Source organism: Pleurodeles waltl, chromosome 9 (assembly GCF_031143425.1).
Source record: "Pleurodeles waltl isolate 20211129_DDA chromosome 9, aPleWal1.hap1.20221129, whole genome shotgun sequence".
In the NCBI taxonomy this organism is placed as follows: Eukaryota; Metazoa; Chordata; class Amphibia; order Caudata; family Salamandridae; genus Pleurodeles; species Pleurodeles waltl.
In genome coordinates this window covers 20,631,357-20,647,954 of record NC_090448.1, presented here as the reverse complement: position 1 = coordinate 20,647,954, position 16,598 = coordinate 20,631,357, and the positions used below count along the sequence as shown (strand labels likewise).

Below are 16,598 nucleotides of genomic sequence, written 5' to 3'. Positions count from 1 at the left end.
CCCGCTCCTGCGTTAAATGCCCGAGCTACGGCGGGTTCTAAGGCTATTAGAACATTCTGCCACTCCGGGCAGAATGTTCTATAAAAAAAAAAATGTTCACGGAGCCCGAGGGGATTAAAATCCCCTCGGGCTCCGTGAGGCTTTGTTCACAGCTGTTGCTGTGAACAAAGCGAACATTGGAATGTTGCCGCTGCGGGCTTTTACCGGCCAGTAAAAGCCCGCAGCACTCCATTGTTTTCAATGGAACTGCCAACGTTCCAATGTTCTATTATAGCCTTAGAACCCGCCGTAGCGGGCTCTACCGGCTATTAAAGGCCCGCTCCCGCGTTAAATGCCCGAGCTACGGCGGGTTCTAAGGCTATTAGAACAGTCTGCCACTCAGGGCAGAATGTTCTATAAAAAAAAGAAAAATTCACGGAGCCCGAGGGGATTAAAATCCCCTCGGGCTCCGTGAGGCTTTGTTCACAGCTGTTGCTGTGAACAAAGCGAACATTGGAATGTTGGCGCTGCGGGCTTTTACCGGCCAGTAAAAGCCTGCAGCACTCAATTGTTTTCAATGGAGCCCCCAGCATTCCAATGTTCTAATATAGCCTTAGGGCCCACCGTAGCAGGCTCTACCGCCCACTAAAGGCCCTTCAGCTCAGGCCTTTTAGCAAGAGAGCAGGACTTTAATGCCAGTATAACCCAGCTACGAAGGGCTATAAGGCTATTAGAACATTCTGCCACTAGAGGGCAGAATGTTCTAATAAATAAAACAAAGTCTTCACAGAGCCTGAGGGGACTAGGGCTTCGTGAGGCCTTTGTTCACAGCTCTTGCTGTGAACAAATAACATTGGGATGTTGACGGTCAGGGCTTTTACTAGCCATTAGACGCCCAGAGCACCCAATTGTCTCCAATGGAGCTCCCAACATTCCAATGTTCTAATACTGTTTAGATCAAAAACTGTGTTCACAACCCCATCAACCTCTTTCTAGTTCCCCGAAAGCCACCCAGCAACCTTCCACTGGACAAACCTAACTATGATGACCGGTGTGCTGGCAGCCACAGTAAAACACTGCAGCAGGTTGGTTAGCACATCATACTATAACTTCTTGACCCTGCCCCGACCCACCTGCTGCTCTCTGGAATAGATCTGAAAAGTATGAGGGGAGAGCTCCCCTGTCCCCTCCGCCAGGCCTCCAGGTTTCTATGTGTACCCAAAGATCACCATACGTAAGTAACGTACAATATACATACACTGAACTTGTGAGCAGGATATTTCGAAGGGGCATACCCTGGCCACTGTCAGAGGAGTGACAAGGTACTTGCTTTAAAATGCCCTGCACACGAATCGCCAGTTCTTGGGCCTCCTGCTTAAAATCTCCGGTCTTGTCCCTAAGGTCTGGACAAACAAACCCATGGAAATAGGACTAGCAGCATCCTGCCACTCCCAAAGAAACAATCTAAGAGAGCCTGTTAATGAAGCAACACATCCAGACATACATACCCCAGCATGCCAAAGGTCTACACACACTGAGGTCAGCAGACCACCTTCCGGCAGGATGGGGTGATCCCGCTGGGCCACCTGTCTCCGGTGATAAATTCACAGTAAAGCAACCAGTCTATCTTCTGTGTCCGTATACAGGAACCAGGTGAGAGAGAGGGCTTCTTGTATGTATGTAAGTAGTATTTCTATAGCAAAAAACAAGGCAAAAGGTAAAGGGGCAGCACTGTGAAAGGGGATTCTGTCCAAAGAATATGAAGTTTTAGTCTCTCTCTGAATCTTTGCCCCTAAACCCATTAAGAAAAGAACTCTTGCATGATCCACAGCTTTGAGCAAAAGTCTAGTAATCACCAAACTGAAGGCTTACTAGAAAGAGAAGTTGAACTTTTCAAACATTCGGAAACTGCAGTCTTTTTCAACAAAGTCAGAGAGCATATCATGTAACCTGGTTATAGTGCTCAAGAGAATGGTATTAGCTATTGTTGACAAGGCACCCATGTATCCTCAAGTGGGCCTAGCGTGGGTGGGATTTTGTTAAGCGACAGGTCAAAAAGGAAACAAGGTGTGCTTACTGATTGATTGTACGTATGTGTGTAAGTATGTGTGTATGTATGTGTGTATGTGTGTATGTGTGTATGTGTGTATGTGTGTATGTGTGTATGTATGTATGTATGTATGTGTGTGTGTATGTATGTGTGTGTATGTATGTGTGTATGTGTGTATGCGTGTATGTATGTATGTGTGTGTATGTATGTATGTATGTATCTGTGTATGAATGTGTGTATGTATGTGTGTGTATGTGTGTGTGTATGTATGTGTGTATGTGTGTATATATCTGTATGTATGTATGTGTATGTATGTATGTGTGTGTGTGTGTGTGTGTGTATGTGTGTATGTATGTGTGTATGTGTGTATTTATATTTGTATGTATGTATGTGTGTATGCATGTATGTATGTGTGTATGTGGGTATATATCTGTGTATGTATATATGTGTGTATGTATGCATGTGTGTATGTGTATATGTGTGTGTATGTATGTATGTGTGTATGTATGTATGTGTTTGTGTGTATGTATGCATGTATGTGTGTGTATGTATGTATGTGTGTATAAATGTATTTGTGTATATATGTATGTATGTATGCATGTATGTGTGCATGTATGTGTGTATGTGTGTATGTGTGTATGTATGCATGTATGTGTGTATGTATGTGTGTATGTGTGTGTGTATGTATATGTGTGTGTATGTGCGTATGTATGTATGTATGTGTGAATGTGTGTATATATGTATGCATGTCTGTATGTTTGTATGTGTGTATGTTTGTCTGTCTGTATGTATGTATGTATGTGTGTGTATGTATGTGTGTATGTGTGTATGTATGTATCTGTGTATGAATGTGTGTGTATGTATGTGTGTGTATGTATGTGTATGTATGTGTGTGTGTATGTATGTGTGTGTGTGCATGTGTGTATGTGTGTATATATCTGTATGTATGTATGTGTGTGTATGTATGTATGTGTATGTATGTATGTGTGTATGTATGTATGTATGTGTGTATATGTGTATTTATGTGTGTATGTATGTATGTATGTGTGTATGCATGTATGTATGCGTGTATGTGTGTGAATGTATATGTGTGTGTATGTATGTGTGTATGTGTGAATGTGTGTATATATGTATGCATGTCTGTATGTTTGTATGCGTGTATGTTTGTCTGTCTGTATGTATGTATGTATGTATGGTAATTGTACTGTGTGAACCTAGCTGAAAGGAAGCAGAGTGCTGTTCAGGGTCAAAGACAAAGATGCAGTCAACGCATGTCATTGGAAGGTAGATGGTGTCTAAGGGCAAATGCCGACTGTTACTGCATGGTTTCTTTAAAGAGGTGCGCCCTCAGCTCCTTCTTAAATTTGAGTATGGGCGGGGCTGTCCCGCAACATATGGGGATGTCATTCAAGATCCAAGGTACAAAGACAGAGAAGGCCTGATGCCTTGTTTTTCTGTTTTGCAATGTTTCATCTCCACTCCGAGTGCATCCTGGCTGCCCGTGAGCCGAAAGCCACTGGTGATGGTGAACCTGTCAGCCAGAGAGGCAGGGGTGCTGGTTTTGGAGATGGTGTGGTCCATCTAAATGACTGCTCGAGTTGCATCACGGTGGAAGTGATGTGATCATATTTCTTCATGCTATTGATGAGATACTGTGTGGCATGTACGATGCCTTTAAAGAAACCCAGGTGGAGTTTGGAAGGCCATGTAGAAGGGCATTGGAATCATCCAAGGGCAAGAGACCAAGGGTTTGAACAGCAGATCTGAAATTGCTCGCTGGGACGTTTGGTTCCACTTCGTTAGTAGAAAAAGCTGGAGCCATGTTATCCTGGCAATGATAACATGAGGGTGAGGTCGGTGTCTGGGTTGGATCCAAATAACTTGGTACTGCGTGAAAGTTGAGGTTTGAACAGCAGCTGCTCCTCCATTATGACAGAGGAGCATCACCCCACTGCTGAGAGCCAACAGATGAAAAATAAAATGGTAACATTTTATTTTTCACTGACCATCCTCTACAGACATCAGCATCAACATGGAGGAGTGGTGGGCACTGCAAGTGCATATGTCAATTTGGCCGACTGTCTGAGGATGTCCAAACCAACATGCACAGTTAGATTTCTCCAACCCAAGCTGTGTTGCATAGCCGGGTGGAGAAGAGGCACAGCTTCCCTGTCCCTATGCGAGCAGCAAACCAGCCCGCTCAGCCCAATCCCAGCACTTCTCTCATGCTGGGTAATAGCATTATCAGCATTAAAGCAGCGTCTGGATTGGGTGGGGAGTGTGGGAGCCTATGTAGTGTGGTCCATAAACTGCCAGGAGCAGAGGAGCACCAAGGTGGTGATCGGCAGTGGCAGGTACATACTTTTTTTTTTATTATTATTTTTCTCTGCGCTGACCACCACTTTTTAGGTCGAGTGTGCAAGCGCTTTGACCTGTTGTAAGTACTGTGGGCTTTTAACCAAACCCACCTCAAGCCCATCGCTTTCACTCGTTCATGGGCTTGCCTTTCAAAAATCCTTTGTTATCATTGGTAAGTGCTTTACGTGTGTCCTGCCTTGGGGCGGTTTGGTTACCGCCTTGGAAACCGACCCTGTTACATGGATAATTGTACCAAATGCCAATATGTCTTACTGTGAGCGAACTTCTTTTTCCTTTTGTGTCACTCCTTCGCGCTCATGCTCGTGGCGGCCGTGGTGCTTTGAATCGGCTCGCTTATGTCAACTGTTTTACTTTTCATTTTCAATTTATGTGGCAAGAAAAGTCCAGCTAGGAATTTACAACGTTAATACCTCTAACCCGAGCAAACACAAGACCCATTGAATTGCAAATGCATGTTGTAGGCAGCAGCTGCCACTGTGTTTGAATGCTTTCAGGTTCATGCCATTGAGCCACGTTTGGATAGTTGTTGCTTGTTGTTCTTGGTAATTAGAAAGAATTCTGTTTTGGTGGGTTAAGTTTTGAGCAGGTGCTAGAGATCCAGGTATGGCTGAGGTGCAAGCAGCGTGTGAGGCATTGGATGTCTGACGCAGATGAGACTTTCAAATTAACTTCTGTGTCACTAGAGTATTGGTGAAGTTTGATATTGTTGCAGAGGAGTAGAGGTTGAAGGTGACAAGGATAAGATGGAACCCTGGGAGAGTCCAAGTGATGGAGACCACTGCGACCTAGAGGTGCTCATGTGAATGAACTGATGTTGATTGGAAAGACAAGAGGAAAAACAGTGAAGGACATTACCAGTGAATTCCAGTCAATAACAAAATTGAAATAAATACAAAAATATGGGTTATAAGAATATTGCAAATCACTGGGGAGTTCATTTCTAAGATCACGGAACTCAATATCGCTAGGGGTGTTCTATTTCTCATAATACATATCCAGACTATTATACTTGAACCGTAAAGCTTAAACTGTTGGTACATTGTTCCTTCTATGGAAGAGTATGGTTGTAAACATGTATGATAAACGTAAATGCAGTAAACACACCAATAGACAGGAAGCAAAAATACTTTGCCTGTGTTTTAATATGTCCCATTCAGAAAGAGCTGTAGTTCATATTGTGTGGTAACATGCAGATAAATGCTGCTTTCATGTAATGAACTATAACCCTAAAAAAAGAAACCTGCTAATGCCAGCTCATTTCAGGGGAGCATTCCAGGAGAGCTGAAAAGCTGGTTCTGGTTCCCATTGTTTAATTCTGCTCTGTGACTTTTGCTTAGCACTGTCTGCTAACCCTGGCAGCAGATATTGTGATGTCACAACATTGTAATAAGGTATGAGAGTTGGGTAACTGCATTATTTCCTTATTACAGGTGACTAGGGATTTCACAATGAGACAGTAATAAGACATTTAGAGATAATATTTTAAACAGCTATTATACTTCTTCTCTGTATTATAAAAAAAAAGAAACAAATTGATATCCAAGGAGGGTAATTATGATTAGATGGACAGAGAGCCACCGGAGCGGCTGAAGCTCTGTCCCCGCCTGTCCCGCTGAGGCCATATTCCTACTAGCTTGTCACTTTGGTAGGCCACTTTTTTCAAACTTTCCTCCTCAGACACAGCTGGAGTACATTTGTCAAACAGAAATGCCGAACAGGCCACCATCTGATGGCGACCCGCTCAGAACTGCCTCTTGTTTCTCTGAAACAATTCTCTACCCCACTAAACAACAAAATCAGTGGCCGTGATGTATGTGGAGTTTTCTTATTTTCTTTTGTGTGGGGACCATTGATCATTTTTCCTCCCTGGTACCATGATGCCTTGTATGGAGGGTCCAGGCAGGACACATGTGTTGGAAGTTAAAAAACACAAAAGGTGATGGGAGAAGTGCTTGGCAATTTGTCTAACCACGCAGCGCTTTTGGTAGCAATCCCAACCCATCGCTCTTTTGCTCACCATGCCACCCCAGTTTCGACCCAGCCATATGCAAGACACTCTTGACCCTGCTCCTCTTGGGAACAGTCCAGCCTGAACTACGAGGCAAGGTCCTCAATGAACCAGAACACAAGCAACCAAGGACCGCTTTTGCCTTATTTACAGACTCATCAGCCAGGTACAGCTTTGTTTCAGTGACATAGTGAGCATGGGACCCATACTTTGGCATACCTATTCCACTTAGGGCAGTACATGAAACACACAAAAGGTGATGTTTAACCAGTGACGATTGCTCAGGTAGCATCCGAAAACATCGTTCTTTTGCTCACCATGCCACCCCAGTTTGGACCCAGCCACATGCCATCAGTCTTGACCCTGTTCCTCATGGGAACAGTCCAGCACATAGAGGAATATGCCTCTAAGGGTTGTTTTTGTGCAAAATGGTGTCCCTTCCTACACAAAAGCAATCCTGCATGCAACAGAGCCACCTTTCCATCATGGTGCAAGGCTAGGCAGCCCATTGTGCCCCAGTGCAGGCGTAAAGGTCAGAAATGCACCGTTCACTTTAAATAGGACGCATTCCTGCCCTTTACCAGTGATGCAGCACAGCAAAGTGACTTGCTATACTGCCCTGCGCCACTTTCCCATAAATATGGGCCCTACATTTTTATGTTGGTCCTCTAATCGGAGGATTCAATTCAGCTTGCTTCTCACTTATTCCAGGGCAACAGTGCCCCTCCCACTCTTCCTAGATAGCGCTGTGCACCAGAACTCTCACCTTTAGGTGCTTCTGCATTGTCCATGATGTCCATGTGTCTTTGAGGACTCCGTGGCCTCCCATCCTGCTCTGCAGCGTCCAATTCTGTGCCAGGCTGTGGAACAGAAAGACAATGGCTCACCTTCTTATCTATGTGGGAGATGCTGGTGAAGACAGCGCTCATAAAGTAACATTAACTCACGTATTCTTTGATTGCATATAAAGAATGGCATTCTAACTTTCTTCAGATATTTCTAGCTCCTTGATCTCATTTCAGACAGGGACACTATCCCTATTCCGACTTTACTGGATACACATAGTTACAGGCTCTGTCTTCACATAAGGATATCTGCGTCTTCACAGGCTGTCCACATTCATAATATGTTTTATGCCATCCTTGGTGCAATTTATTCACCACAGTACCGTCTGTACCCACAGTCCATCACCCACAGCTTCATTTTACGAGTGGTGTGGCCATATAAAGTAGGTAAAGGAATGGGACTTACAAGCCAATCAGAGCAGTCAAAATGTAAAGGAAGCCCTATCACATGCGCTGAGCAATGCTCAGGACCCGCCCCCTTACATCACGCTTTGTTCTTTCTCTCCAAATCCTTTATGCTTTTTTTGTCTCGTCTGCAGATAGATCTGTAGGAAATAGAGCTGTTGTATCCAATGTAGACATAGAGGGGACTTTGTGTCCGTCCCTTGCTCATGATTCAGTGGCTTTCTCTGCTCCTGATTGATTTGATGGCTTTCACCTGTATCCTTGTGTTTATCCCGCCAAAGAAGGAGCATTTCAGGCTCACCCTGTTTTGATTGGATGAGTTCCAGGCTCACCATGTTTTGATTGGATGAGCTGTATCCTTCAACAGCAGATGTCAGGACCTTTGTATTGGAGAGCATCTGAGGCTATTTTCTCTCCATATCTCAGTTTCTTCCTTCTCCCCTCTCCTTTTCCACCCCACTCTATTTCTTAAACGAATTACCCCCTACCTGTGCCCACTTCAACCACAAGGTCCGTCCTCCACTGCAATTGCAGGCAGAAACCTATGAACGGTTTTAAAGCATGGTTAATCTTAAGCTCAATTTCAAGTTGGCTGCCTGAACACACATTATGTACATATGGGGGAAAAGGATTGGCATAACCAGCAGGTTTGCAGCCTGGTGTCACAAGTGCATCCTATTGGCTTTGCCAATTCTTGCCTAATCTAATATAAAATGACGAGCAGATTGCTATGATGATGGGGGACTGTTGGGGATCAAGGGGTGGGGGTGAATGAATCACAATTTAGAGTAACAATAGTACAGAAAGAGAAAGACAATAATCAGATTCCTAAAGATTTAATCAAAAAAGGGTCTTAGCCTGGCCTAATCAACCTGATAATCAAATCTGATGTATACAGTAAGCTTTTGAAAGCTCCCACAAGTCTTTCTTTTACATCACACCCATAAGAACATGCCTTAGAAACTGCACTAGTGCTGAATTCAGCCAACCATATGGACATATCTTGCTTGAGAAAGAGACATCCATGTTCAGAGTAATATTTATTTATGCAGGAAACTATACACCAGAAAATAGAGGCCTTTTAAGTCTCCCTGCCAGTGTTATGGACTTTATGGGTTATGAAGAATTTGACATAAGAATGAAAGCATTTTACACAAACATCTAGTTTTTAAAGGATCCTTTCCATCTTCAATGATGAGTTTGCATCATGCAGAGGCTTGGTAAAGGATTCCACCAACTCATTGGTCTGTAGATGTCATGTGGAGGCATCTTTCACCCCCAGCTCTCTCCTGTAAGAGGAGATGAAGTTTGTTCCCCAGTCAGAAATCACAGTCTTGGGGAATCCCTTGAAAAGATCCCTAGGTGTCCCCTCTCAGCTACCTTAGTGGTAGCCTCTGTGTACCTGGGGGCATCATCCACCACAACCAAGATGTAATTGCTGCCAGTTGCTGAGGAGGTTAATCGGACCAACAATGTGAATGTCCACCTGCTTGAATTACACACCTATTACTGCAGCTGCACCAATGGCGCCAAGACCTACCACTCATTTGGCAAAAGTCTGACATGTCCTACAGAACCTCTATGTGCCCATGAGCATCTCTTTACAGTAAAACAAAGTGTCTAACCTTTTCTAGGTCTTTCTAATACTCAAGTGACCCACTAACACAACATCATGAGCCAGCTACAGCAGGAGGTTCTTGTGCACTAGGGGGACTACTAGCCTTTTGCTAGCTCCCGACTCAGGATTCACTGGCCAACTGTAGAGTCCTCCACCCGCCCACCCAATGTAATGACTTCCAAACAATCCCTTGCTCACCTGTTCCTGGGTTTCCATTTAGGTACAGAGGCACACACCTGTGTACCATGTAGGGGACATTCCGGTCCTAAAACTGGCCCTCTGTTCACTGGGTTTCGTTCTTACTTGGGTGGTCTTGCATTGTGCTTCTAAACTTTGCAACAATTTTAAACTGCAGAAAAAGGGAGTAGGACTCAGGCATGTGGTTGCCGGTCTCTAGCAGCCATATGAAAGAGACCTGCTGATGCTGCAGATCAGGAGTGGTGAGGGCCAGCGGATCATCTTGGAAGCAGCTACAGTCTGTAGAACAGCATGATAGAGGTAATTTCAGACCTCTCCTGCATCTCAGAAACTCTTACTGCAGTCTGGGGTGAAAGCCCTGGGTGAGTGGTGGAAAACAGCCCTTTTCTCATGGTCACCCCAGAGTTGTTTGCCTTTTTGCTGAACTCTATTTTCACTGGCTATAGAACTGTGTGCATTTTATTCCTGCTAAAAAGTGGTAAAATGCTTGTGCTCCGCCTTTCAACATGCTAAAATTGTTACACTCCTAATTGGCACATTTAATGTACTCATAAGTCTCTAGTATGTGGTACCAAGAGTCTATAAATGAAATGCTACCACAGGACTGCAGCAATCATTGTGCCACCAACTGCAGTGGGACTGCAAAGCGTTCCTCCAGGGTACCATTGTAGGTACCACTATAGTTTTAAAGCTGCAAATTCGGCCTGTCAAAATAGCCCCTTTTGACAGGCCTAAACCTTCCTTTTAATTATTAAAGTCACCCCTCAGAAGCCCTTATTGCTCATAAGATAGGGTGCATGGTATTTAAGAGTAGAAAGTGTAAATGTTTAATGTTAAATATGTCCTTACAGTGAAAGAGCCTTAAAAGCTATTTTCACTGTAGCAGGAATGATAGTTCCATAGAAAAACACAAGGATACAATATTAAGTTTAATAAATGTTATTGCTGCCTAGGAAACAGCCATAAATCTAATTGTTGTATGTTTTGAATTATTTTTTTAAGCCCATTTCACTGGTCATATTGTAATACATATTTTGACTGTTAGAAAGATACTTATCCTCTGCCTGAAATCACTGGATGTTAAATCTGCATGTTGCTCTCCCTCTTATGTCAGCTAGTGGAGAGTATTTAAACAGGCATGATTGTGGTGTCAACTTGCTCCTAGGAGAGAGACAAAAGGCCTTGGGTTTGGGGACGTTTTGTCGTACCTTGGACAGGATGGCCTGTGGGCTGGACCTAAGAACTTGAGTAACTTCAAAGAGACCTACGCTGTCACGAGCAGATGTAGCCAACACCCAGGCCTGCACTCTTTTTTTTTTCCCTCTGCCACACTGGCCTCCATCACCGGGTGGCTCTTCTTGGCATCATGGTGTAAGATCATGTTGGAGTGTCAAGAGCTGCTTGACAGGCCTGCTGTTTTTTTTTCAAATAGCATTCGGCACAGTTCAAAGTTCAACAGAATGCCAAACCAACTTGTGTGTGTTCAGTTCCTAGTTGCTGAAAGCTCAGCTTTGTTCTACCAGACTTCTGTTTCTGAGTTGTTAGGGGTATAGGGACTACTCAAAACTGGATTTTAGTGTTAGATGTGGGAGGACTCTAGGATTACCATTCTACACTCCCCAAATACACCACAGTCCTCAGAACAAAAGTTTAGTGTAGCTGATGACTTTGACCGTTTTGAAAATGGCTCAAGTAGTGGTGTAGGGCTTACATTTACCCTCCATTTTAGCTTTTTTTTTTACTTAGCATTTTCTCCTAAATGTTGATTTACACATGCCTTTCCCTTAACATGAGAATGTGCCACATACATATTTATTCCTGGTAGACTTTGTCACCCTTTAGTCTGCACAATTAGTTCCAGAGTCACACGTTTAGAACGCAATGCCCTTGTTATATTTTTGTGCTTATAGGAGACAACTCTTTCTCTTTAGACTAACTAAAGATGCTGTTCTGCACCTCTGTCACACTATAAAAAGGATAGTGTTTTATTATTTAGACAGCGTCCAAGCTGACCTCGGTGAAAGGTACTTTGCACCAAGCTTATCATGCAACTACTTTGAGCTGTAACTGAGATGCAGCCCTGCTGGCCCCGACCATCATCCTGTGCAAACAGAAGCGTGCAGGCCTGCACACTTAGACAGGTGCATTTGTTAATGCACTGAGGCAGGTTTCCTGACACATAACGCCAAGTTATGGGGTTGGATCTTTCCAAGAAGTCTGGCAGAAGGGTACCCCGGCTATGGTCTCTCCTAGTATATAGGTCATAGTGGCCATTCCTACCCACTAGATTGTGCCAGGCCTAAATGTGGCCTCTCCAGGTACCCACTACAGAACACTCCTGGACTTGTGGAGGATCGGAAGTAGACTGAATCTGCTGTCTGAGGCCTGAGAAAAACCGTTAAGGACTAGGCAGGCTCACACTCACAAATGTGACATATCCCATCCGCCACATTATGATCACATTATATCTTACGGAGATTGTGATACAGCGTACGGGATATCCGTCAAGATTGTGACGGAGTATTCCCTCCACCGAGATCTAAACCAGGCCCTTAATCTCCCCGTGCCTGCCAAAAATGTATATGTACTTGTGAAATGTAACTGATGCTCATGTAAAGTGCTCCAATACCTTTGGGTCAAGTTTGCGCTATATGAAACTGAAAAAAAAGAGTAGGTGTGCAGGCGAGGTCTGGACCCTATGCAGTCTAATGATGGTCTTGCCTCCTCTCCAGGGCAGATGGTGTTACATGAGTTTACAAGGAACAGATAATTCTACCCTTCCACACTTTCTGTATGGGCGGGAGAGGGTGGCGTACGGATACCGGGCAGTTAAATGGAAGACTATTGGGACGAATCGGCACAAGGACCTCGCTCTCTGTTGAAGAGAGATGGAGGGGTCAACATTTAGGTTCCAGTCTGCACACATCAGTTCGCACCCTCAGTGTTTACACCCACATGGTTGACAAGTATCCAAAGAGCATCCAAACACACTGTGAACTCTTACCTTGGTTGCCATGGTAACCATGGAGGATCACCTCAGGCAGCTATTGTCTGCCGTACAGGAGCTTTGACTTCCGCTGACCGGTCTGTCATGGTGATGAGTGATGGAGCAACCACCTGAGGGGAGAGAGAGGGCGAGAAGGAAGTAAATGAAGGGAAGGGAGACACCCCAAACAGAGCACCAATTGCACCACATGGGGAGACTATAAGCATTGAAGGGTGGGGGTTACCAGATAGATAGATAGACAGACAGACAGACAGACAGATAGATAGATAGATAGATAGATAGATAGATAGATAGATAGATAGATAGATAGATAGATAGATAGATAGATAAGGGGCCCCAGTTAAGGATGCTGCTGGGAGCGAACCAGAAGCAGGCACAGACATGGCCCAAACGTACAATACAGAGGGAAGTAAAGAATAGAGACTAAAAGAGAGAGGTAGAGATGGAGCCCAACGAGGAGACAGAAATGCAACGAGGGGAGCACCAGAGACATACAAAGGCAGGGTGCAATAAAGGAGAACAGAATGAACATAGAGCAAAAATGAGGCTAAATGGCACTGTCTAGGGCAAGACTCCATAGGTACAGTCATAATAAGGACATAAAAGCTTTCAATGTAGATCCTGAAATATATTCACCGCAGTGAAGAAATAAGCTATATAAATGGAGCCTCAGCTGGCTCTGGAAGTGAAACCCTTGACTTGGAGACCCATCTGCCGAAGGGCCACCATGTCACAGGGATGCTCGCCTCATCCTGCATGTAGCAGGGGGACTGTCACTCATTTCTCCTACTGGGTCCGACCTGCAAGGCACAGTGACAGCCACTGCAGGGAGAAAACTCCCTGCAAATTAGGGTTATTCATTTCTTGTATCATAACACAAAAGGGAGAGTGGGGGAGAGTTCGGCTCAGAAAAAGAACCAGGGCCCCATACTGTCTCCCCACATTCAGAACCATATACACAAGGAGTATGGGGTGTGATTAGGGGACTAGATGCAAAGAAATTGCCCTTAGCCCTTAACACTCAGACTTTGAGCCGTCCAGATGGCACTGTGCTACCCGGATGGGGCTAGGCTGTCATATGATGAAGCAAGACACTATATAGCGTGTGAGACCACCTAGTCCGTAAAGGAAAATTCCTTTTGGCCTTCACAGTTACTTTTGACACACTACCAAGTCTCAAAGTCTGAGAGTTGAGAGTTAGGAGCTAAGGGCAATTTCTTTGCCTCTAGTCCCCTAATCACACCGCACACTCCTTGTGTATATGATATTAATTTCTTTGTTCACTGAAAACAAACTTCTGTGTTGTAAATGTGTTTCCAGAGAACGCTATACTTTGCAGAGCAGGTGCATCAAGCATGGCGCCCACTCGGCTGAGGATGAGTGGCTTCAGTGGAACCCCCTGGTGGGGATCCTTAAATATGGTAGACCAATGTTTCTCAACCTTTTGTCTTCTGTGGACCCCACTTTATCATCGCTGGAACCTGGGGACCCCCACTGAGTCATTAACGGAATCTGAGGATCCCCCAATGAGTCATTACTGGAAGCCGGGGACTCAGCCCTAAACATTGTTGACGATTTGAACCGCAAAACAATAAACAAAAAATACAGAAACAAGCATTCATCAAACATATGCACAAATGATAACACATTTTATTTAATTTGCAAAACAATATAAATAAAAAAATTAAGAGGAAGGTTGGAGCTTGTCTAAGTTCAATTGGAGCCACACATTGTCCATACTATAATCTGTTGATGCACCTGCCGGCTCCCACGGATCAATCTGAGGATAATAATTTAATTTTTTGCCTCCTACTTCACATTCCTTGACATAGTGCATTTAAAAAAATGTAATTGCACATTTAGCCTCATTATTTAAACACTTTATTCATCTGTTAATATTATTCAACCAGACCTCCAGGAGTCCGCAGACCACAGCTTGGGAACCGCTGTGGTAAACGGTCCTGCACAATTGTAGCAAAGGCTACAGCTGGACTGAAGGTAGCCCTGGAGGTGTCCAAAAAGAGCCACAATCCAGTAATGGGCCACTGAGAAAAGAATTTTATAACTGCAAACTGGCCATTCCAACATATAGACCATCATCCCACCCGCTCTCCTGAATCATGGCCACGTGGCAGCAGTACCCCAGGGGTACCATGTCTGCCTCACTTGCATTTAGCGGTTGGAAGTTCATCTATTGGCTTTGGCTCAAAGAGAGAGTACATAGGACTCATCGGGGGGATATGTATTGTATTGTATTGTACTGTATTGTATTGCATTGTATTGTATAAACATTTGTAAAGTGCACTGCAACCAAAAACTGGTACCCTGGCGCTGCAGCAACCTGTTTCACAAAAACAGCAAAACATACATGAACAGAGGGACTGTAGAGGCAAATCCCAAGAAGACAACAGAGAGACGCAGAGCCCTGAAAAGTGCACACAGAGAGCATGCAAAGGAGAGAGCTGAAATATACAGGTCCGCAGCTAAGATTATAGTCCTGGCTGCAGAAGATGAGGTTAGGTCAAAAAAAGTTGCAACATAGGAATAGTGCATAGAAGCAGACATTCAAGGTGGGGAGCAGACCAGTGGTCCAGTGTGGAGGGCCACTGCATGCTGACAGCATCACCCCTTACAATGTTGAATATATGTCCAAAAGTAACCAGAGAGGCATCTATGGACATAGGGATGACCGGAGTAGTAAACCGGTCAGTATACTAACACTTTAACTTCCCATGGTGGTCAATCAATCAATCAATCAGGGATTTGTAAAGTGCACTACTCACCCGTGAGGGTCTCAAGGCGCTGGTCTTTATTCCTCAGATAAATCGGCCAAACTTTGCCATTTTAATGATGGGTCAATTATGAGACCCGTATAACTCTGATATTATGTTATATTTTTGTAACTTGTCAGACTTTCTATTTAACAACTTACCTTTAAATGATGCCCTGGAAAATCCATAAAGATTTTTAATTTTGATCAGAGCACAAAATATAAGCAATTTTAATGTTCAAACAGACTTCTGTATGCTGGTGTAACCACCGAAAACACTGTAAGGAACTTTATTAAAAGTCACTTAAAAAATTAGATCATTTGTATCATATAGCTCAGAATCTATGCATGCTGATATTTGGGAATCTGTAGCATGAAATACCAATATTTCAGGTTTTCGGTTGTTGAAAAGTATTTCCGTAATTATTGGTAATTATTAGTTTTTCGAGGTGGCTTGAGTTTCTAAATGTTGCAGGACTGAAAGTGAGTTAGAAACAAAATCAAACACTGGGTCCACTTACAAAAATATGGTCGGTAGAATACAAGTATGTATGAATGTATATAAAAGTTATTTCTATAGCGCAAACCTAGCCAAAACGAAGGGGAGCGGAGTAACCTATGGAACTAATCCATAAGGGACAAAACCTCACCACTGCTAAGCCCAGAGGGAAGTTAGGGCTGATGTGGAAGGCCAGAGACTGACACAGAATCTCTCCCATTGACTTTTTATAAAATGTAGAATTTTTATCGTTCTATAAAACATTATCCTGGAATTGCTGTATATATGGTGGTGAACTTTAATTCACAATTTTGAAACTGTTTGCTAAAGTTCCAATTTGGAGTTTATCAGAATTGTTATTTATCAACCCTATCCAGAAGCATTTCCCCCCACCAGTGTGGAAGACGTCGCGTGATACTTCTCAAACTTGACAAAGCTGGTGTAAGAATTGTGCAAAGGGCATTTCAAAACTTGTTAGGTTTGTGGGCTGAGAGAATTGTACCTGTTGTGGCTTGTTTTTTAACATAATTATAAAATAAATAGTAATTCTATTTTTAGTCATATTATGTTTCAATATATGCTTTTTTTATAATTTTGTTTTTGTGGAAGTCAAATAAACAATTGTAGGAAGCTGGCTCTGTATATACTATAGCAAAATGAGATATAGTGGGCACAGAGTCCAGGGGTTCCCCAGAGGCTTAACAGAGGCTGCAGTAGATAATACTAATGCTCTCTTTTGTGGTAGTCTGGTCGAGCAGTTAGGCTTATCAGAGGGTAGTGGTAAGCATTTGTTGTACCCACAGACAATAGGAGAAGCACACGCTCAATGACTAACTCCAG

The 16,598-nt window shown here is 43.6% G+C and overlaps 1 protein-coding gene across 1 annotated transcript in view; it reads right to left on the bottom strand.

Moving 5' to 3' along the window:
- Positions 1-16,598, bottom strand: part of LOC138259559 (tubulin tyrosine ligase 3-like) — a 228,714-nt gene that overhangs the window by 106,816 nt on the left and 105,300 nt on the right. The window contains exon 6 of the mRNA XM_069207382.1: positions 7,183-7,276. Within this exon, the coding sequence (XP_069063483.1) occupies positions 7,183-7,276 (94 nt within the window). The remainder of the gene's footprint in view (positions 1-7,182; positions 7,277-16,598) is intronic.